Genomic DNA, 24,424 nt, shown 5'->3' on the forward strand with positions numbered 1-24,424 from the left:
GGCCAGTGGTGGCAAACCTATGGCACTAGTGTGGGCACCCGGGCCTTCACCCCAGCATGAAGTTCACTAGCCAGGACTCAAAGAATCTGCCTGCAGAACCTTCCTACAATGATAGATGAATTTGCCCTCCTGCTTTCAACTGTGTTGGTGTCCTTAGGAGGCTGAAGGATTGAAAGTTGGCACTTTGCAATAAATAAGTGGCTTTTAGTTGAAGTTTGGGCACTCCAGCTCTTAAAGGTTAGCCATCACTGCTCTAGGCTGTCGTAGCAACCGATCGCGGGCATTTAACGGTAAGTTAGCAGGTAACCAGCACCGACCGCGGCAGTAACAGGCGGGTGTTTTTATACAGCTATTACCCGCTGTGTATGGAGAAAGCTCAGCTCGTGAGCTCTCTCCATACACCCTCTGCCGCATGAGGACAATATAGTTTGTCCTCGGTCGGCAAGGTGTTAAAAGTGCAAACGTTTTAAAAATGCATTCGTTTTTGACCGCTTAACATGCAGTTGCGTTTGGTTGCTTACAACCAGTTTATCTATTAAATATAAGGAAAATATTTGGAAAAATGGACAAAAATGGTAAAAACTGATGCTTTTTCAAATGGACTTGCAACATCCCCCACTGGTGCCTAGCCTTTTCTTGGGGCCTGGAGGCAGCCGGGGCCCGGAATACCTGAGTGGCTGGCGGTTGCGGCCTAGGCACACTAATGTCGCGGTGCTTGGTATGGGGACCGGAGGGCTGTCCTACAGCCTGGCAGGTCTCCGGCAGGTGGTGTTGGCAAGAAATGATGAGGGAGAGGCTGTTATAGTAGTTCTCCCTGGGGCAACCCTTTGGGGTCTGGAGTATGAGTCCCTGTGTAGTGGATAGGATGTCTGTGATGGTGACAGCCGTAGTAGCAGGGATCAGACGGAGGCAGGCGTTGTCTAAAAGCAACTTACAGTTCTTTATTGGAACCAACAGGAACAGTGGATAACGTGTCCAACGAATATTAACAAAGGTAGGATGCTGGAAGTGCACTTGGAGAGGGAACCACAGGGATTGATCACCAGCCTGGATGCAGGGGCAGGCTGGGAGATAGCTGTGTCCTAGTAGGATGCTTCAGCTTTATCCTGGGTTACTTCAGATATCACCCTTGAAGGTAGGATGATACCCCTTTACTCTCACTAACTCCTGACTGACTCTACTGTCTGACTGGACTGGTCTGACTGACTGACCCTTGTCAGTCTTCTGATCCCTTCTGTTCGACTGCTCTCCCTAGACCAGTGATGGCGAACCTTTTGGAGACAGAGTGCCTAAGCTACAACCAAAATCTACTTGTAAGTCGCAAAGTGCCAACATGACAATTTAAGCAGTAACTTATTGATCCCTGCTGTACCACAGGTTTTGATCGTATTGGTGTCCTGAGTTCACCAATACAATAGAAAGATGGAGAAATTTGGATTGTATCTTCCCTCCAGGGTCCCCTGAAGAGGAAGAATAAGGGGACCCAGAGCAGGAGCTCCAATGACAATCCATCTCTATCCACCCCTTCCCGCTCCTCCTGTAGTCCTGGCAGCCAAGGATGTTGATTTAAAATAGCGCTGAGCATGGTGCATCCTGGGCTGTATTGGATCACAGGAGAAAGCCTTGAGTCCTAACTGGAAAACTCTGTGTTGGGGTGAAGGCCTGTGTGCCCACAGAAAGGGCTCTGAGTGCCACCTCTGGCACCCGTGCCATAGGTTCGCCACCACTGCCCTAGACTAACTGCCTAGAATGGACTCTAGAAATTTCCTGGCCAGGGGTTTTATTACTCCCACTGGTCAGGTGGTGGTTACTCCTCCAATGGCATCCCAGCTTGCAATACAACATTAGAACCGATGTGATTGGCTGATGGAAAGACATCACATTAAACAATTAACTCCTGCCTTACCAGGCAGGATCTACCGCTGCAGTGTTCCCCGTGTTGTGTAGTGACCTGCTGTGGGGTTGATCAGACTCCACACAGGTTGCAAGCTACATATTGGGACGTATTTGCAACAACCCCTCTGCCTTGCATCGGCAGGGGTGTTGCAGATTGAAAACGCATGCTTAAAAACTGACCAAAACATGTGGCATTTTGAACACGGTTTTGGCCCGTTTTTAAACAGTCCATCAAAAAAAATGTTTTTTTTTCAAAATACATCCGTTGTTATCATAGTAGTATCATAGTATATAAGGCTGGAAGGAGACGCAAGTCCATCAAGTCCAACCTTTAAGAATTAAATAAATGTTTTATCCCCATAACCCGTGATATTTTTTCTCTCCAGAAAGGTATCCAGGCCTCTCTTGAACATGTACATAGAGTCCACCATAACAACCTCCTGCGGCAGAGAGTTCCATAGTCTCACTGCTCGTACAGTAAAGAACCTTTGTCTATGGTGATGGTAAAATCGCCTCTCCTCTAGGCGCAGAGGATGCCCCCTTGTCCTGGTCACAGGCCTAGGTATAAAGAGATCTTTGGAGAGATCCTTGTACTGTCTGTTCAGGTATTTGTACATTGTAATGAGGTCTCCCCTCAGTCGTCTTTTTTCTAAACTGAATAATCCCAAATTTTGTAATCTGTCAGTGTATTCTAATCCCCCCATTCCCCTAATAATCCTGGTTGCTCTCCTCTGCACCCGTTCCAGCTCTACTATATCCTTTTTATACACTGGTGCCCAAAACTGTACACAATATTCCATGTGTAGTCTGACCAGGGATTTGTATAAGGGCAAAACTATGTCTTTATCATGAGAATCTATTCCTCTCTTGATACATCCCATTATTTTATTTGCTTTAGCAGCAGCCGCCTGGCTCTGGTCACTAAAATTAAGTTTACCATCCACCAATACCCCCAAGTCCTTTTCAGCTTCAGTTTTACCAAGTAATTGACCGTTTAGAACATAATTATACTTTATGCTTCCATGGCCCAAGTGCATAACTTTACATTTATCTACATTAAACCTCATCAACCATTTCTCTGCCCACACCTGAGGCTTCCACAAATCCCTCTGTAATGCTAAACATTGCAAATGCTAAGTATTTATTACTTTACACAGCTTAGTATCATCTGCAAATATTGAAACTTGACTGTGTAAACCCACTACAAGGTCATTAATAAAAATATTAAAAAGAAGTGGCCCCAATACTGACCCCTGTGGCACTCCACTGGTAACATCAACCCAATCTGAGAATGTGCCATTAATGACCACCCTCTGTTTTCTATCACTAAGCCAATTACTTACCCAAATACACAGATTTTCTCCTACTCCCAGCAGTCTCATTTTATATACCAACCTTTTATGTGGCACGGTGTCAAATGCCTTTGAAAAGTCCAAATATACAACATCTACAGCGTCCCCCAGATCCAGTCTTGAACTTACCTCCTCGTAGAAACCAATCAGATTAGTCTGACAGGACCGATCTCTCATAAACCCATGCTGACGCTGGGTTATAAGGTTGTGCACAGTGAGATACTCCAGGATAGCATCTCTAATAAACCCCTCAAATATTTTCCCCACCACAGCAGTTAGACTCACGGGTCTGTAGTTTCCAGGATCGCTATTTGATCCTTTTTTGTATATTGGTACCACATTTGCTATGCGCCAGTCCTGTGGAACATAACCAGTCCTCAGTGAATCTTCAAATATTAAAAATAACGGTTTGTCTATCACCGTACATAATTCATGCAGAACCCGGGGTGTATGCCATGTGGCCCCGGTGATTTATCTATCTTAGTGGTTGGGAGGCGGCGCCGTACCTCTTCCTGGGTTAAACTGTTGACATTATAAAAAGAATTAACATTATTCCTCATTGTGTCTTCCACCAGGGGATTTTCCTGGGTAAAGACAGTTGAGAAGGCGACATTCAGTAGATTGGCCCTTTCCTCATCTCCTTCCACCATGACCCCCATGTTATTTCTAAGGGGACCCACACTCTCTGTTTTTAGTTTCTTGTCATTTATATACTTGAAAAATAATTTGGGATTATTTTTGCTCTCCCTGGCAATATTTCTCTCAGTCTCTATTTTTGCAGCCTTTATCTGCTTTTTACAGGATTTATTTTTCTCTCTATAATCCTGTAATGCCTCATCGCTACCTTCACGTTTTAGCACCTTAAACGCTTTATCTTTCTCGCTTATTGCTTTCCTTACAAGACTAGTTAGCCACATAGGGTTTTTCTTGTTCCTTTTATGCTTTTTCCCATAAGGTATGTGTTTCTCACAGGACTTTTTCAGAATATATGAGAAAAAGTCCCATTTTTGGGGGGGGGGCTTTTGTCTTTGAGAACATTATCCCAGTCTATGCCTTTGTTGACAGGTTTGAATTAAGATAATTGGTCAAACCTGTCAAAAACAGATGCGTTTTTTGACGGACTGCTTAAAAACGAACCAAAAACGTGTTCACTTCACAACACGGGGAACACTGCAGCGGTAGATCCTGCCTGGTAAGGCAGGAGTTAATTGTTTAATGTGATGTCTTTCCATCAGCCATCACCCTAAGGGTTCATCCACACGGCCGTCTGGGGGGGGACATACATGCGGTATCCTTTCCCTAGTGTGCGGCCGTGCGCCGCTGTTTCCTATGGAGGGAGAAGGGGCCACCACCTCCTCCTCTCCAGGACACGGCGGTATGCCCACCCGGTGGGCATGCCGTGTGTGAAAGAACCCTAAGGGTGAAGACACACATGGCGTTTTTAGGCCGTTTTTAGTTAGTGCGTTTTCACATAGTTAAAAACGCATGCGTTTTTGACCAGTTTGAATTAAGATAATTGGTCAAACCTGTCAAAAACGCATGCGTTTTCAACGATGTGAAACTAAAAACGGCCCAAAAACGGCCTAAAAACGCCTTGTGTGTCTTCACCCTAAGGCTGGCGCCACACAGGGCGCTTTGTCTGCGCTTGCAAACGCAAACGCAGACAAAGTCACGCCCACCGGGGCGGGCCTCGGCCCGATCGCATCGGCGTTTCTATGGAAAAGCCTGCGATCGGGAACGAGCCGCCGGTGTTTCGCGTTAAATTAACGCAAAACACCGGCGGCTCGTTCCCGATCGCAGGCGTTTCCATAGAAACGCCGATGCGATCGAGCCGAGGCCCGCCCCGGTGGGCGCGTTTGCAAGCGCAGACAAAGCGCCCTGTGTGGCGCCGGCCTAAGGGTGATGGCACACATGTTGTCTTGGCTGCATTTGCAAACGCAGACCAAGCCGCGCCCACGGGGGCGGCACGTGGCCCGATCGCATCGGTGTTTCTATGGAAACGCCTACGATCGGGAATGAGCCGCCGGTGTTTTGCATTAAATTAACACAAATCACCGGCGGCTCGTTGCCGATCGCAGGCGTTTCCATAAAAACGCTGATGCGATCGGGCCGCGGCCCTGCCCCGGTGGGTGCGGCTTGGTCTGCGTTTGCAAAATGGCACGTGAGCCACCAACCTAAGGTTTCCATTTTGCTTCTGATGGGGAGGCAGGTTTTTTATGTCTAATTTTAGTCAATCCTTTTTTTTTTTTTTTTATTTGCGGATGTGAAGACCGGTCCATGTAAAGGCAGGACATTTATAGGAGAGTTTTAAAACGCAGCAGAAACACCTTGTGTGAACGCAGCCTGACACCACCTCATGTCCCGTATATTCATCGTACGCCATTTATCTTCTCCATAGAAGAGATTTTACCTCAGTATAAGACAATGGTAAATCCTCTGTAATAGTACAGGGACTGTGTCCAATCCCTAATGTGTTAAATGTTGGAGCTATCCCTCAAATCTCCTGACTAAATGTCACCCTTGCTACACTCTTTGCTGAAATTATTATTTTTTTTAATTTTTGACCAATTTTGACCTATTTTTTTTACGACTTTTTGGATCTTTTTATTACAATTTTTTGCCACTTCTTACCAGGGTCTGCTTCAAGACGACGCTATTGTCCTTACACCGCATATAGTAATGGCTGTGACTGCACAAACTCCTCATCCTCTATGTAATAATTTACCTCAGATTTCCCGGTAACGCGCTCCTGAGGTAAATGCGCGCCTCCGCGCCCCGGGCTGCCTGCCTGCGCATGCGCGGCCTCTCTCCTCCCGCCGTGTGTGCGCGCCCCCGCGTCTCCTGTCAGTGATCGCTCCGGGCCGGGGAACACGATGCAGCCGCTCCCCGGATCAGCCTGAGACATGGGGGGATCTAATGGATCGGGGGTCCCTCAGGGGGCCGCCGTGTGCTGCTGTCTGCTGCTCCTGGCCATGTGTACCGGGAGCCCAGGTAAGAGAAATGGGGCTGGGCTAGGGACAGGTGCAGGTGTCATGTGTGGGCAGGAGGGGGTTAATGGCTATATCTGTGGTAATGTGGATGTATACAATCTATATGTCCTATGTGTGTAATATACATGTAGTATAACCTGTGTATATGGGCTTGTAGTCATATGTGTCTATTGCTATGCTATATGTATATACGTGTATGATATGTGTGTGTGTGTATATATATATATATATAATGTGTGTGTATATGTAATATACTGTATGTATGTATTCCTGCTTGCACATCCGCCTCTCTCGGCTCCTGGCATCCCCCGGGCACCTCCTGACATATGTTATGACTGCCGCCCCGGTGTATACATAGCACATAGCCCCAGTATCGCGTCCTGAGTGCGTCTGCGTCCTCGCCATTCCCCGGATGATGTCATCAGGATAGTACGATATACATAGATAGCGATGGAGGATGATACCGTCTCTTATAACGTGATAAGCTCTCCATATACTGTGTCATTTCTATAGGGTTTTATTTGGGGTATGTAAAGAATGGCTACCCCCCACCGGATAGGAGCACATAGAATGATAGGGGTTGTGGTTGTCACGTTTTGGGGTCCTATTGAAGGGCGTCTGTAAATGATTCAATGATTCTCTGCAGATTTCCGTCTGCAGAGAAAATAATGGATTCCTATTGTTGGGGTGAGCTGTTTCCATCATGTAGAGAAACTACATCTCCCAGCATGATGGGCAGGCTGGTCAGGGCATACTGGGAGTTGTAGTTTCCTACTAGATGAAAGACTGCAGGTTACCATCTACAGAGCTGTATGCGGCATACTGGGAGTTGTAGTTCATCGTCAGCTGGAGATTAAAAAGTGGGATTCTACTTATTTTTCGTCAGTATAATAGCCATAAGCTGTCTGGCCTTGCTGGGAGTTGTGGTTCACCATCAGATGGAGATTAAAAAGTGAGTTTCTTCTTCTTTTCCCACTGGTAAAATATATATATGAGATATCAGGACTCGCTGGGAGTTGTAGTTCACCATCGGCTCAAAGCAAAGTAATGCATTTTATGCTGATATTATAGCTGCAGGTTGTCTGGGCTTGCTGGTAGTTGTAGTTCACCAACAGCTGGAGAATGACAGGTTGCACAGCAGCCACTGACTGTCTAGGCATGCTGGGAGTTGTAGTTTCCCAACAACAGCAGCCTATAGATTGCAAACTTCTGCATCACATGATTGTAAAATAGCTGCAAGCTATCAGGTCATGCTGGGAGTTGTAGTTTCCCATGTAGTTACACGCTAAATCCATAGGCGCTTTATACAGTTATTATAATTGGCTAAAAATGCCTTGAGAAGTCTCTTAGTTCTGCAATCCTGGAAAAGCTGGGTGACGAGCAATATGGCCACCAATGCTCTCCTTCTGAGGCTGTCACCCAGCTTTACCAGATTCTGCCTTGAGAAGTTTCTTAGTTATGCACTCCTAGAAAAGCTGGGTGACGAGCAATATGGCCACCAATGCTCTCCTTCTGAGGCTGTCACCCAGCTTTACCAGATTCTGCCTTGAGAAGTTTCTTAATTATACACTCCTGGAAAAGCTGGGTGACAAGCAATATGGCCACCAGTAGTCTCCTTCTGAGGTAGTCACCCAGCTTTACCAGATTCCTGAAAGGAAGAGCAACCCGCATAACCTATGATGTACAATTATTGTATCTGAATGAGTTGTGCGGGGTTAGGAAATTATAGCATCTTTCTTCCAAAAAAATTGCACCACGCCTTTCCACAGGTTGTCCATGGTATTGCATCTCACCTTTTATATTCTCTAGTGGAGCTGAGCTGCACTACCAGATGCAACCTATAGCCAGGTGAGGCGCTCTTTGTGGAAGGGAGCAGCAATATCTTTCTCTTCTGGATATTGTGTTTTCTTGCTTCACTTTTTGTTTTTTTGCAGAAGTCAATTCGATTGTTAGCAATTTTATTATCTCAATGGGAAAACCAGGGCTCAAAAAGTACAATTTCATGATTGTTTGTTTTCTTTGCATTGGCGCCAGGATGCAATCATTGTAGAGTGTACGCAATGGAGGACCCCTCTTTCATTCAGGGTAAGGGGGCTTCTGCTCTGAATGGAAGACTATACATTATATATGTATCAGACAGTAGCCCCCCACTCTGGTCACATGTCATTGGGCAGCGATTGGCTTGCCGCCATGTTTGTTGGGGGCGGCGGGGAGGCAGCACTTGGCTTAGAAGTGAACTTTTTCTTGGAGTGAGTCAGAAGGGAAGGCGCAGAACCTGTTCTCCGGTGTTATTGCACCCGCGTGGCTCGTCTGTTTATTTAGCTTGTGCAGATATGTTTCTCTGGGTTTCCCTTGTCCCCGGCTCATTTTCCACGTCAGGAAAGGTTTGTTTTTTCCTGCTGCCGCCCCCTATAGAGCCTGAGGCTTCCTTCTATTTACAGCGGAGACTTCTAAAAGAGAGCGTGCACTTTTTCGTTCTGTACTGTTTCTGTAATGCCACCCCTACACCCTTTAACCCAAGTTTTTCCCCATTGGGGCACTTACTCTGTATATTTAAAATCTAATACATTTCTAATCTTGCGTTGAAATGAATGGTTAGCTGCATGTATGGCTTAATGGAGGGGTTCCCCATGTTTTGCACACCCTAAATCTTGGAGCTTGAGTTGCTTGGCTGGAAATAAGGGGCCACAATGAGGTTTCCTTCACGCAGATTTAGAAAGTTTTGTCGGGGAAGTTGTAAATTGCAACCCATAGGGTGACCTGCTAATCTGTTGGTGCCTTGGTAGGTTGATCTTGTACGTAACCCAGGGACTGCCTGTATTATTTTGCATGCAGCGCCGCCCCGGATGATCCTATACCGGGTGCATATTACTATTAGGACGTCCTGTCCGCTTTCTGCGCCGTCCCATTATCGATGCATATATTTGACAGCTTGCCTCCCGCTGACGGCTTTTATGTTATGTTATCCTCTCACGGGCCGGGCTGGAGCTGAACCATTAGTCACAGGCCGTCAGGTTCGAGGGATTTTTCTTTTTCTACGGCTTTATAAATTGAGGCCGGATTCTCGCAGTCTCTATGTTCCTTCCTGTTGAACATGACTCCATTGTCTCAGCATAAATTGGCATTCTCCCTTGACATGATGTTATGAATGCTGGCAGCGCCCGTGTTATTGGAAGGACGATCCGGCTCACAGTTTCCAAGGAATCGACCTTAAAATCTTCCTGCAAGATAAACAGAAGTTAAGATAACAATTTCTGCTTCTATATAAGGGGTAATCTATATGGAAGCCTTTCCAAAACACTGTACTCTACTCCAACTATTGGGGTGCCAACTATTTTTCAATTTTTTTCGGCCTCTGTACCTAGTAATTCAGTGCTATCTCCTTACGAAGGTTGTTTACATTGTTCTGTTGCAAGTGAAATATAAAATTAAATAATTTTGTAATTGGTCTTGTTAACCTACCTATTGCCATTTAGTATATACAGTTTCCTCCATGCAGGTCTAAGTGTTTCCATGGTTACAGACTACAATCGAGCCTTGTGTAGTCTGGCCCAGCAGTCTTGACTATATTTACACGTGCAATGCAGTTGATCAATCATATTCCTTTTTTATGTATAGAACATGCTGTGCCTATTTATTCTATATAATTTAGTTATGTACAAGTGTAAACTTCCCATTGAATATCCATAGCACAGCATGTGACTGCAGAATCGGACTACACCACCTGTATGGGCTGTAATCATGAATACACATCGCTCTACATGTAAACTGTATACATTGAAGGGAATCTACCTTCAAATACAAGCATGATAAACCCAGGGACACTGACTCATAGATCCAGGACTGTGACTGTAGTAATGTTCTTATATTTAATATCCATTCTAAAATCAATGTATAATTACAGGCGGTTCCCTACTTAAGGACACCGGACTTGCAGACAACCCATAGTTACAGACAGACCCCTCTGACCTCTGGTGACCTCTCTGGATGTTACTATACTCCCAGACTGCACTGATCAGCTGTAAGGTGTCTGTAATGAAGCTTTATTGATAATCCTTGGTCCCATTACAGTAAAAAATGTTTAAACTCCAATTGTCACTGGGGCCAAAATTTGTCTGGGTCTATAATTATAAAATATACAGTTTCGACTTGCATACAAATTCAACTTAAGAACAAATCTCCGGACCCTATCTTGTACGTAACCCAGGGACTTCCTGTATGTGATATGCTAAATAACCAGATTTGCTATGGGGGACTTTACGAGAGACCCGCTGTGCTGTAGCTTCATAGGCTGTTACACAGTCCCACCTTCCCCCTCTGCTTGCTTAGCACCCCCCCCCCCCCTCCCCACTGTGTGAAATTAAGGCAGAGGGAGGGGGTGATGCACCTGTACAGTGTTACAGCCTGTGAAGTTGCAGCACTAAGGGGCTCTGGGAACACCGCCGTAGCACTTCTGACTCATCAGCACAGTAATAAAAGTCGAATTTTATTATTTTATTGTTGCTTTTTTCTCTCTTATTTTAGTCTCAATGCAGCAATAATTGAACTGCTGGTAAAGGTGTGTAGTATTATACAGGCAGGTGTGACCGCCCTAGTGAAAGCTATAATAGCAGCCATGGTGATTCCTCACCCTGCTTTCCCAGAAACCTGAAGAGCCTGCTACAGTTTAACTGAAGAGGATGTTGCCCATGACATATTTCCCCCTCACAGAGCTGGTCACATTGGCATCATAGTGTATAAAGGTAGCCCTGGCACGTGCTGTGTATATCCCAGGGGAGGTATTGGACACCAGTGTGAACAGAGCCTGATTACTGGCAGTGCTCAGTTATGTGTTGTCCGTGCAGGCCGGATCCAACACTAGGATATTATTCTTTGCTTTATGATAACGGGTCCTTACAATCACAGAAGGGTATCCTAGTGCCGGATCTGACCAAAATCCCGTCATGCCCATTTCTCTGCATTAGATTTGTAATATCCCATCTACTTGCCTCATATTTCTACTGCAGATCTTGCAAGAAAAACAACTGCAGCAAGTCCACCATGTCTGTATCTACAGGTAGATGAGCGGCTGTAGACAATTACTGTATATATATATATATATATATATATATATATATATATATGTATATATATTATGACTGCCCAATAATTGCATTGATGGCGTTTCACTATATGTTATGATGCCCATTGTTCTGATGCTGGACTGGAAGCCTCTGTGATAATTGTCATCTGGTACATGGGTTTATGTATGTGACGATACCTTCAGCCTTTGGGTCCATGGTAGAGATGAGATTCTGGCCTCTCGCAGCCGGGGTTCCTTCTCGTCACAACTCCCAACCAGTCCAACCTGTTGATCCCCTTGTGTCACTTTTATGATCTCTGCGCTGTTTATGGAGTTTACTCAGAATCTCCAAGGACACTGTTCTTTTATACAAAAGGGTTTTGACAGGTGACATTGCTGGGATTCCTGCGGAGTCGCTGTCCGTAAAATAAAAATCTTACGTATCGCTGTGCGTCTGGGCAACCGCCGGACTCCGCTGTACCACAGTTGTATGTATAATCTGTTGTTCTCTGTTATCAGCTGTTTCTTACTGGGGAAAGGCTAGTGACTGAGTGCAGAAAGGTCCCCATCCTAATACCCACAACTTGTCCCATATCTGGGGGGCTCCGAACCTTTAGAGACCTTTGCACAAGTCACATTGGTCCTATAAAAGCAAGGAAAATGTATAAGGGTTGCAGGACTATATGACCCATCCATTCCCAAAAACACAAGGCAATCGCAGATGTGCCCCCAGCGATGATAAAGTGATGTCACCGCTTTACAGTGTGGATCCTTCTATTGGTCTCATAATTCATTTTTGTGCCCATCATATTGTTATCTGGCTATTATCTGAATTATGGACTATTACCGGAGTCTGTCGCTTGTCAGCTTTAGATTTTATGCTTATCTATTGTTAGTTTATTGCTTGGATAGATTTTGTATCATGGCCTGTGGAGCGTTAGATCAGTTCTGTTACACTGTAACGAATTCTGCACCTCTGTGGACAGAACATGTTCCCCAGCACTGTCTTCTACATAGTGAATGGAACAGAAGAACAGGGAATGAGACCACCACAATTGCTAATTTATCTTCTGTGGGGAGGGGATCACATGAAATCTTGTGACAACCCCTTTAAGTGCTTACTGCAGGATGTTCCTTGCTTCATATTATCGAGGTATAAGACATCTCCCAGTGGATTATTCCTCATGCAGTGACTATGAGATCGGAGCCATTATGTCAGGAGCTTTGTGGGGGTCACGTTACACGAGGCCATTAATGTGTATTAGCCTCCTGCTGAATTGGACCCCTGGCAACACGCTTTACCATGGTAGCAGGCATGTGGAGCCTAATAGCGGAAGCGCTGGCTGTATTCCTGTATCGGAGGCGGGAGGACTATGGGAAGGCTGTAATATATAATGTGTATTGTTACAGAGCATTAGGCAGAATCACTAGACCGCTCATAGATCAGCCTTCCTGGAAATCTACACATTGCTAACCACATACTAGGTGTGTAGATTGCAAGCTCTTTTGTTATTGGTAAAGGGGCACTTTAGCCTTGAAATACATTATATTTTGGAGAGTCAGTAAAGAATCCTCCTTCTTGGACTATCGTCAGATTTAAAGGAAATGAACCACTTTCAGTTTCAAACCAAATATACATTTAGACTGGCGTGGGTATGCTGAGAAAAGACCTTATCTTCTTTAGTCTTGGAAATGTGCCAGGTTGACACAAAACCAGTTAAAACATTATGCTAATGAAACATTGGCGCTCCTGTGTCCCTTATTATCCTAATTATGCATGCACGCCTTTATCGTGCATAAACTAACCCGTTCAGCCCTCCCGTTGTCCTTCCCGACAGTCGGTGACATCCTCGTGCTCTCAGATACTGTAGCTCATAGTTATTCGCCGTGGGGAGCGCGCAGCTGTTTGCTTTGGAGTGCTGCTGCACGAAAAATCCAGCCGCGTCAGCACGATAGAGGCGTGCATAATTAAGATAATAAGGGAGCGCAAAGCGCCCAACATAAGAGAGACGGGAGCACTGTTTTGTGGCAATTGGGCACATTTCCAAGAATAAAGAAGAGAAGTTCCTTTGGCAGCACACCTACGGCAGTCTAATGCTATGTTTGGTTTAAAATTATGTCTACCAAGTGGTAAATTTCCTTGAGGGTCCATTCACATGGAGCATAAACGCATCACAACAGCTAATAAGAGGTGGTTTACCTGATTACATGGCTGTTAACATTGCATTTACAAAGGGTCACAGCGCCCATGCTGACCCCTGACCACTGCTGGCTATGATAGAAAGCTGTCAGGACACACAGGACATGGCAGCTTGCTGTATATGGGGGGTGTAGTCACAGAGGGGTCAGAGCGCCCATGCTGACCCCTGACCACTGCTGGCTATGATAGAAAGGTGTCAGGACACACAGGACATGGCAGCTCGCTGTGTATGGGGCGTGTAGTCACAGAGGGGTCAGAGCACCCATGCTGACCCCTGACCACTGCTGGCTATGATAGAAAGGTGTCAGGACACACAGGACATGGCAGCTCGCTGTGTATGGGGGATGTAGTCACAGAGGGGTCAGAGCACCCATGCTGACCCCTGACCACTGTTGGCTATGATAGAAAGGTGTCAGGACACACAGGACATGGCAGCTCCCTGTGTATGGGGGATGTAGTCACAGAGGGGTCAGAGTGCCCATGCTGACCCCCGACCACTGCTGGCTATGATAGAAAGGTGTCAGGACACACAGGACATGGCAGCTCACTGTGTATGGGGGTGTAGTCACAGAGGGGTCAGAGCACCCATGCTGACCCCTGACCACTGCTGGCTATGATAGAAAGGTGTCAGGACACACAGGACATGGCAGCTCGCTGTGTATGGGGGATGTAGTCACAGAGGGGTCAGAGCACCCATGCTGACCCCTGACCACTGTTGGCTATGATAGAAAGGTGTCAGGACACACAGGACATGGCAGCTCCCTGTGTATGGGGGATGTAGTCACAGAGGGGTCAGAGTGCCCATGCTGACCCCCGACCACTGCTGGCTATGATAGAAAGGTGTCAGGACACAGGACATGGCAGCTCGCTGTGTATGGGGGGTGCAATCACAGAGGGGTCAGAGCCCCCATGCTGACCCCTGACCACTGCTGGCTATGATAGAAAGGTGTCAGGACACACAGGACATGGCAGCTCGCTGTGTATGGGGGGTACAGTCACAGAGAGGTCAAAGCGCCCATGCTGACCCCTGACCACTGCTGGCTATGATAGAAAGGTGTCAGCACACACAGGACATGGCAGATCGCTGTGTATGGGGGGTGTAGTCACAGAGAGGTCAGAGCGCCCATGCTGACCCCTGACCACTGCTGGCTATGATAGAAAGGTGTCAGGACACAGGACATGGCAGCTCGCTGTGTATGGGGGGTGTAGTCACAGAGAGGTCAGAGCACCCATGCTGACCCATGACCACTGCTGGCTATGATAGAAAGGTGTTAGGACACACAGGACATGGCAGCTCACTGTGTATGGGGGGTGTAGTCACAGAGGGGTCAGAGCACCCATGCTGACCCCTGACCACTGCTGGCTATGATAGAAAGGTGTCAGGACACACAGGACATGGCAGCTCCCTGTGTATGGGGGGTGTAGTCACAGAGAGGTCAGAGCACCCATGCTGACCCCTGACCACTGCTGGCTATGATAGAAAGGTGTCAGGACAAAGGACATGGCAGCTCACTGTGTATGGGGGGTGCAGTCACAGAGGGGTCAGAGCGCCCATGCTGACCCCTGACCACTGCTGGCTATGATAGAAAGGTGTCAGGACACACAGGACATGGCAGCTCGCTGTGTATGGGGGGTGTAGTCACAGAGGGGTCAGAGCCCCCATGCTGACCCCTGACCTCTGCTGGCTATGATAGAAAGGTGTCAGGACACACAGGACATGGCAGCTCGCTGTGTATGGGGTGTAGTCACAGAGGGGTCAGAGCGCCCATGCTGACCCCTGACCACTGCTGGCTATGATAGAAAGGTGTCAGGACACACGGGACATGGCAGCTCGCTGTGTGTGGGGGGTGTAGTCACAGAGGGGTCAGAGCGCCCATGCTGACCCCATGACCACTGTTGGCTATGATAGAAAGGTGTCAGGACACACAGGACATGGCAGCTCGCTGTGTATGGGGGGTGTAATCACAGAGGGGTCAGAGCACCCATGCTGACCCCTGACCACTGCTGGCTATGATAGAAAGGTGTCAGGACACACAGGACATGGCAGCTCGCTGTGTATGGGGGGTGTAGTCACAGAGAGGTCAGAGCCCCCATGCTGACCCCTGACCTCTGCTGGCTATGATAGAAAGGTGTCAGGACACACAGGACATGGCAGCTCGCTGTGTATGGGGGGTGTAGTCACAGAGGGGTCAGAGCGCCCATGCTGACCCCTGACCACTGCTGGCTATGATAGAAAGGTGTCAGGACACAGGACATAGCAGCTCGCTGTGTATGGGGGGTGTAGTCACAGAGAGGTCAGAGCGCCCACGCTGACCACTGCTGGCTATGATAGAAAGGTGTCAGGACACACAGGACATGGCAGCTCGCTGTGTACGGGGGGTGTAGTCACAGAGGGGTCAGAGCGCCCATGCTGACCCCTGACCACTGCTGGCTATGATAGAAAGGTGTCAGGACACAGGACATAGCAGCTCGCTGTGTATGGGGGGTGTAGTCACAGAGAGGTCAGAGCGCCCATGCTGGCCCCTGACCACTGCTGGCTATGATAGAAAGGTGTCAGGACAAAGGACATGGCAGCTCACTGTGTATGGGGGGTGCAGTCACAGAGGGGTCAGAGCGCCCATGCTGACCCCTGACCACTGCTGGCTATGATAGAAAGGTGTCAGGACACACAGGACATGGCAGCTCGCTGTGTATGGGGGGTGTAGTCACAGAGGGGTCAGAGCCCCCATGCTGACCCCTGACCTCTGCTGGCTATGATAGAAAGGTGTCAGGACACACAGGACATGGCAGCTCGCTGTGTATGGGGTGTAGTCACAGAGGGGTCAGAGCGCCCATGCTGACCCCTGACCACTGCTGGCTATGATAGAAAGGTGTCAGGACACACGGGACATGGCAGCTCGCTGTGTGTGGGGGGTGTAGTCACAGAGGGGTCAGAGCGCCCATGCTGACCCCATGACCACTGTTGGCTATGATAGAAAGGTGTCAGGACACACAGGACATGGCAGCTCGCTGTGTATGGGGGGTGTAATCACAGAGGGGTCAGAGCACCCATGCTGACCCCTGACCACTGCTGGCTATGATAGAAAGGTGTCAGGACACACAGGACATGGCAGCTCGCTGTGTATGGGGGGTGTAGTCACAGAGAGGTCAGAGCCCCCATGCTGACCCCTGACCTCTGCTGGCTATGATAGAAAGGTGTCAGGACACACAGGACATGGCAGCTCGCTGTGTATGGGGGGTGTAGTCACAGAGGGGTCAGAGCGCCCACGCTGACCACTGCTGGCTATGATAGAAAGGTGTCAGGACACACAGGACATGGCAGCTCGCTGTGTACGGGGGGTGTAGTCACAGAGGGGTCAGAGCGCCCATGCTGACCCCTGACCACTGCTGGCTATGATAGAAAGGTGTCAGGACACAGGACATAGCAGCTCGCTGTGTATGGGGGGTGTAGTCACAGAGAGGTCAGAGCGCCCATGCTGGCCCCTGACCACTGCTGGCTATGATAGAAAGGTGTCAGGACACACAGGACATGGCAGCTCGCTGTGTATGGGGAGGTGTAGTCACAGAGGGGTCAGAGCACCCATGCTGACCCCTGACCACTGCTGGCTATGATAGAAAGGTGTCAGGACACAGGACATGGCAGCTCGCTGTGTATGGGGGGTGTAGTCACAGAGGGGTCAGAGCGCCCATGCTGACCCCTGACCACTGCTGGCTATGATAGAAAGGTGTCAGAACACACAGGACATTGCAGCTCCCTGTGTATGGGGGGTGTAGTCACAGAGAGGTCAGAGCACCCATGCTGACCCCTGACCACTGCTGGCTATGATAGAAAGGTGTCAGAACACACAGGACATGGCAGCTCCCTGTGTATGGGGGGTGTAGTCACAGAGAGGTCAGAGCACCCATGCTGACCCCTGACCCCTGCTGGCTATGATAGAAAGGTGTCAGGACACACAGGACATAGCAGCTCTCTGTGTATGGGAGGTGTAGTCACAGAGGGGTCAGAGCGCCCATGCTTACCCCTGACCACTGCTGGCTATGATAGAAAGGTGTCAGGACACACAGGACATGGCAGCTCGCTGTGTATGGGGGGTGTAATCACAGAGGGGTCAGAGCACCCATGCTGACCCCTGACCACTGCTGGCTATGATAGAAAGGTGTCAGGACACACAGGACATGGCAGCTCGCTGTGTATGGGGGGTGTAGTCACAGAGAGGTCAGAGCCCCCATGCTGACCCCTGACCTCTGCTGGCTATGATAGAAAGGTGTCAGGACACACAGGACATGGCAGCTCGCTGTGTATGGGGGGTGTAGTCACAGAGGGGTCAGAGCGCCCATGCTGACCCCTGACCACTGCTGGCTATGATAGAAAGGTGTCAGGACACACAGGACATGGCAGCTCGCTGTGTACGGGGGGTGTAGTCACAGAGGGGTCAGAGCGCCCATGCTGAACCCTGACCACTGCTGGCTATGATAGAAAGGTGTCAGGACACAGGACATGGCAGCTCCCTGTGTATGGGGGGTGTAGTCACAGAGAGGTCAGAGCCCCCATGCTGACCCCTGACCTCTGCTGGCTATGATAGAAAGGTGTCAGGACACACAGGACATGGCAGCTCGCTGTGTATGGGGGTGTAGTCACAGAGGGGTCAGAGCGCCCATGCTGACCCCTGACCACTGCTGGCTATGATAGAAAGGTGTCAGGACACACAGGACATGGCAACTCCCTGCGTATGGGGGGTGTAGTCACAGAGAGGTCAGAGCACCCATGCTGACCCCTGACCACTGCTGGCTATGATAGAAAGGTGTCAGGACACAGGACATGGCAGCTCACTGTGTATGGGGGGTGCAGTCACAGAGAGGTCTGAGCGCCCATGCTGACCCCTGACCACTGCTGGCTATGATAGAAAGGTGTCAGGACACAGGACATGACAGCTCGCTGTGTATGGGGGGTGTAGTCACAGAGGGGTCAGAGCACCCATGCTGACCCCTGACCACTGCTGGCTATGATAGAAAGGTGTCAGGACACAGGACATGACAGCTCGCTGTGTATGGGGGGTGTAGTCACAGAGAGGTCAGAGCACCCATGCTGACCCCTGACCACTGCTGGCTATGATAGAAAGGTGTCAGGACACAGGACATGACAGCTCGCTGTGTATGGGGGGTGTAGTCACAGAGGGGTCAGAGCACCCATGCTGACCCCTGACCACTGCTGGCTATGATAGAAAGGTGTCAGGACACAGGACATGACAGCTCGCTGTGTATGGGGGGTGTAGTCACAGAGAGGTCAGAGCACCCATGCTGACCCCTGACCACTGCTGGCTATGATAGAAAGGTGTCAGGACACACAGGACATAGCAGCTCACTGTGTATGGGGGTGTAGTCACAGAGGGGTCAGAGCACCCAATGCTGACCCCTGACCACTGCTGGCTATGATAGAAAGGTGTCAGGACACACAGGACATGGCAGCTCGCTGTGTACGGGGGGTGTAGTCACAGAGGGGTCAGAGCGCCCATGCTGACCCCTGACCACTGCTGGCTATGATAGAAAGGTGTCAGGACACAGGACATGGCAGCTCGCTGTGTATGGGGGGTGTAGTCACAGAGAGGTCAGAGTGCCCATGCTGACCCCTGACCACTGCTGGCTATGATAGAAAGGTGTCAGGACACACAGGACATGGCAGCTCGCTGTGTATGGGGGGTGTAGTCACAGAGAGGTCAGAGCACCCATGCTGACCCCTGACCACTGCTGGCTATGATAGAAAGGTGTCAGGACACACAGGACATGGCAGCTCGCTGTGTATGGGGGGTGTAGTAACAGAGAGGTCTGAGCGCCCATGCTGACCCCTGACCACTGCTGGCTATGATAGAAAGGTGTCAGGACACACAGGACATGGCAGCTCGCTGTGTATGGGGGGTGTAGTCACAGAGGGGTCAGAGCACCCATGCTGACCCCTGACCACTGCTGGCTATGATAGAAAGGTGTCAGGACACACAGGACATGGCAGCTCGCTGTGTATGGGGGGGTGTAGTCACAGAGGGGTCAGAGCACCCATGCTGACCCCTGACCACTGCTGGCTATGATAGAAAGGTGTCAGGACACAGGACATGGCAGCTCGCTGTGTATGGGGGGTGTAGTCACAGAGAGGTCAGAGCACCCATGCTGACCCCTGACCACTGCTGGCTATGATAGAAAGGTGTCAGGACACACAGGACATAGCAGCTCACTGTGTATGGGGGGTGTAGTCACAGAGGGGTCAGAGCACCCATGCTGACCCCTGACCACTGCTGGCTATGATAGAAAGGTGTCAGGACACACAGGACATGGCAGCTCGCTGTGTATGGGGGGTGTAATCACAGAGGGGTCAGAGCACCCATGCTGACCCCTGACCACTGCTGGCTATGATAGAAAGGTGTCAGGACACACAGGACATGGCAGCTCGCTGTGTATGGGGGGTGTAGTCACAGAGAGGTCAGAGCCCCCATGCTGACCCCTGACCTCTGCTGGCTATGATAGAAAGGTGTCAGGACACACAGGACATGGCAGCTCGCTGTGTGTGGGGGGTGTAGTCACAGAGGGGTCAGAGCGCCCATGCTTACCCCATGACCACTGTTGGCTATGATAGAAAGGTGTCAGGACACACAGGACATGGCAGCTCGCTGTGTATGGGGGGTGTAATCACAGAGGGGTCAGAGCACCCATGCTGACCCCTGACCACTGCTGGCTATGATAGAAAGGTGTCAGGACACACAGGACATGGCAGCTCGCTGTGTATGGGGGGTGTAGTCACAGAGAGGTCAGAGCCCCCATGCTGACCCCTGACCTCTGCTGGCTATGATAGAAAGGTGTCAGGACACACAGGACATGGCAGCTCGCTGTGTATGGGGGGTGTAGTCACAGAGGGGTCAGAGCGCCCATGCTGACCCCTGACCACTGCTGGCTATGATAGAAAGGTGTCAGGACACACAGGACATGGCAGCTCGCTGTGTACGGGGGGTGTAGTCACAGAGGGGTCAGAGCGCCCATGCTGACCCCTGACCACTGCTGGCTATGATAGAAAGGTGTCAGGACACAGGACATGGCAGCTCGCTGTGTATGGGGGGTGTAGTCACAGAGAGGTCAGAGTGCCCATGCTGACCCCTGACCACTGCTGGCTATGATAGAAAGGTGTCAGGACACACAGGACATGGCAGCTCGCTGTGTATGGGGGGTGTAGTCACAGAGAGGTCAGAGCACCCATGCTGACCCCTGACCACTGCTGGCTATGATAGAAAGGTGTCAGGACACACAGGACATGACAGCTCACTGTGTATGGGGGGTGTAGTCACAGAGGGGTCAGAGCGCCCATGCTGACCCCTGTCCACTGCTGGCTATGATAGAAAGGTGTCAGGTTACACAGGACATGGCAGCTCGCTGTGTATGGGGAGGTGTAGTCACAGAGGGGTCAGAGCACCCATGCTGACCCCTGACCACTGCTGGCTATGATAGAAAGGTGTCAGGACACACAGGACATGGCAGCTCGCTGTGTATGGGGGGTGTAGTAACAGAGAGGTCTGAGCGCCCATGCTGACCCCTGACCACTGCTGGCTATGATAGAAAGGTGTCAGGACACACAGGACATGGCAGCTCGCTGTGTATGGGGGGTGTAGTCACAGAGGGGTCAGAGCACCCATGCTGACCCCTGACCACTGCTGGCTATGATAGAAAGGTGTCAGGACACAGGACATGGCAGCTCGCTGTGTATGGGGGGTGTAGTCACAGAGAGGTCAGAGCACCCATGCTGACCCCTGACCACTGCTGGCTATGATAGAAAGGTGTCAGGACACACAGGACATGGCAGCTCACTGTGTATGGGGGGTGTAGTCACAGAGGGGTCAGAGCGCCCATGCTGACCCCTGACCACTGCTGGCTATGATAGAAAGGTGTCAGGACACACAGGACATAGCAGCTCGCTGTGTATGGGGGTGTAGTCACAGAGGGGTCAGAGCGCCCATGCTGACCCCTGACCACTGCTGGCTATGATAGAAAGGTGTCAGGACACACAGGACATGGCAGCTCGCTGTGTATGGGGGGTGTAATCACAGAGGGGTCAGAGCACCCATGCTGACCCCTGACCACTGCTGGCTATGATAGAAAGGTGTCAGGACACACAGGACATAGCAGCTCGCTGTGTATGGGGGGTGTAATCACAGAGGGGTCAGAGCACCCATGCTGACCCCTGACCACTGCTGGCTATGATAGAAAGGTGTCAGGACACACAGGACATGGCAGCTCGCTGTGTATGGGGGTGTAGTCACAGAGGGGTCAGAGCGCCCATGCTGACCCCTGACCACTGCTGGCTATGATAGAAAGGTGTCAGGACACACAGGACATGGCAGCTCCCTGTGTATGGGGGGTGTAGTCACAGAGGGGTCAGAGCACCCATGCTGACCCCTGACCACTGCTGGCTATGATAGAAAGGTGTCAGGACACAGGACATGGCAGCTCACTGTGTATGGGGGGTGCAGTCACAGAGGGGTCAGAGCCCCCATGCTGACCCCTGACCTCTGCTGGCTATGATAGAAAGATGTCAGGACACACAGGACATGGAAGCTCGCTGTGTATGGGGAGTGTAGTCACAGAGGGGTCAGAGCGCCCATGCTGACCCCTGACCCCTGCTGGCTATGATAGAAAGGTGTCAGGACACACAGGACATGGCAGCTCGCTGTGTATGGGGGGTGTAGTCACAGAGGGGTCAGAGCGCCCATGCTGACCCCATGACCACTGTTGGCTATGATAGAAAAGTGTCAGGACACACAGGACATGGCAGCTCGCTGTGTATGGGGGGTGCAGTCACAAAGGGGTCAGAGCGCCCATGCTGACCCCTGACCACTGCTGGCTATGATAGAAAGGTGTCAGGACACACGGGACATGGCAGCTCGCTGTGTGTGGGGGGTGTAGTCACAGAGGGGTCAGAGCGCCCATGCTTACCCCATGACCACTGTTGGCTATGATAGAAAGGTGTCAGGACACACAGGACATGGCAGCTCGCTGTGTATGGGGGGTGTAATCACAGAGGGGTCAGAGCACCCATGCTGACCCCTGACCACTGCTGGCTATGATAGAAAGGTGTCAGGACACACAGGACATGGCAGCTCGCTGTGTATGGGGGGTGTAGTCACAGAGAGGTCAGAGCCCCAATGCTGACCCCTGACCTCTGCTGGCTATGATAGAAAGGTGTCAGGACACACAGGACATGGCAGCTCGCTGTGTATGGGGGGTGTAGTCACAGAGGGATCAGAGCGCCCATGCTGACCCCTGACCACTGCTGGCTATGATAGAAAGGTGTCAGGACACACAGGACATGGCAGCTCGCTGTGTATGGGGGGTGTAGTCACAGAGGGGTCAGAGCGCCCATGCTGACCCCTGACCACTGCTGGCTATGATAGAAAGGTGTCAGGACACAGGACATGGCAGCTCGCTGTGTATGGGGGGTGTAGTCACAGAGAGGTCAGAGTGCCCATGCTGACCCCTGACCACTGCTGGCTATGATAGAAAGGTGTCAGGACACACAGGACATGGCAGCTCGCTGTGTATGGGGGGTGTAGTCACAGAGAGGTCAGAGCACCCATGCTGACCCCTGACCACTGCTGGCTATGATAGAAAGGTGTCAGGACACACAGGACATGGCAGCTCCCTGTGTATGGGGGGTGTAGTCACAGAGGGGTCAGAGCACCCATGCTGACCCCTGGCCACTGCTGGCTATGATAGAAAGGTGTCAGGACACACAGGACATGGCAGCTCGCTGTGTATGGGGGGTGTAGTCACAGAGGGATCAGAGCGCCCATGCTGACCCCTGACCACTGCTGGCTATGATAGAAAGGTGTCAGGACACACAGGACATGGCAGCTCGCTGTGTATGGGGGGTGTAGTCACAGAGGGGTCAGAGCGCCCATGCTGACCCCTGACCACTGCTGGCTATGATAGAAAGGTGTCAGGACACAGGACATGGCAGCTCGCTGTGTATGGGGGGTGTAGTCACAGAGAGGTCAGAGTGCCCATGCTGACCCCTGACCACTGCTGGCTATGATAGAAAGGTGTCAGGACACACAGGACATGGCAGCTCGCTGTGTATGGGGGGTGTAGTCACAGAGAGGTCAGAGCACCCATGCTGACCCCTGACCACTGCTGGCTATGATAGAAAGGTGTCAGGACACACAGGACATGGCAGTTCACTGTGTATGGGGGGTGTAGTCACAGAGGGGTCAGAGCGCTCATGCTGACCCCTGTCCACTGCTGGCTATGATAGAAAGGTGTCAGAACACACAGGACATGGCAGCTCCCTGTGTATGGGGGGTGTAGTCACAGAGGGGTCAGAGCACCCATGCTGACCCCTGGCCACTGCTGGCTATGATAGAAAGGTGTCAGGTTACACAGGACATGGCAGCTCGCTGTGTATGGGGAGGTGTAGTCACAGAGGGGTCAGAGCACCCATGCTGACCCCTGACCACTGCTGGCTATGATAGAAAGGTGTCAGGACACAGGACATGGCAGCTCGCTGTGTATGGGGGGTGTTAGGGATTTTTATGCAGGGCCCCAACAGCCCTCTTGACTTTTGTAAGGTGAGTCCTAATTAACCCTTTCATGATTGAACATAAAGACTAAGCCACACACGTCGAAGTCTTAGTCAGGATCTTCTCTCTTTTAATAATCAAAATGCATAATATATAACAGAAGAATCATCAAAGGGGTGTGAATAGTACACTGCAAAGCTATTGGACATCAGTATATTCTGGGAAAAAAAAGTGAATTAATTGTGCTCAGTTCTCAGAGACCTTGTACACAGATATTGTTTATACTAATGCTGTGAAGGAGATGATAAGTGGCTCCAGAATCATATTATTATGCAGCTTCGAGGACAGACTGGCTTCTCATTACATGTCAAAGG

General features: G+C 50.2%; 1 protein-coding gene across 2 annotated transcripts in view; it reads left to right on the forward strand.

Moving 5' to 3' along the window:
• The first annotated feature begins 6,045 nt into the window (after positions 1–6,045).
• The window catches only part of NPDC1 (neural proliferation, differentiation and control 1), a 94,350-nt gene continuing 75,971 nt past the window's right edge, over positions 6,046–24,424 (forward strand). The window contains exon 1 of one of the 2 annotated variants that reach the window (XM_072125472.1): positions 6,046–6,239. In XM_072125472.1, the coding sequence (XP_071981573.1) occupies positions 6,152–6,239 (88 nt within the window). In that variant the 5' untranslated portion in view covers positions 6,046–6,151. The remainder of the gene's footprint in view (positions 6,240–24,424) is intronic. The other variant, XM_072125470.1, reaches the window with a different exon arrangement.

This window comes from Engystomops pustulosus, chromosome 9, assembly GCF_040894005.1.
Source record: "Engystomops pustulosus chromosome 9, aEngPut4.maternal, whole genome shotgun sequence".
Lineage (NCBI taxonomy): Eukaryota > Metazoa > Chordata > Amphibia > Anura > Leptodactylidae > Engystomops > Engystomops pustulosus.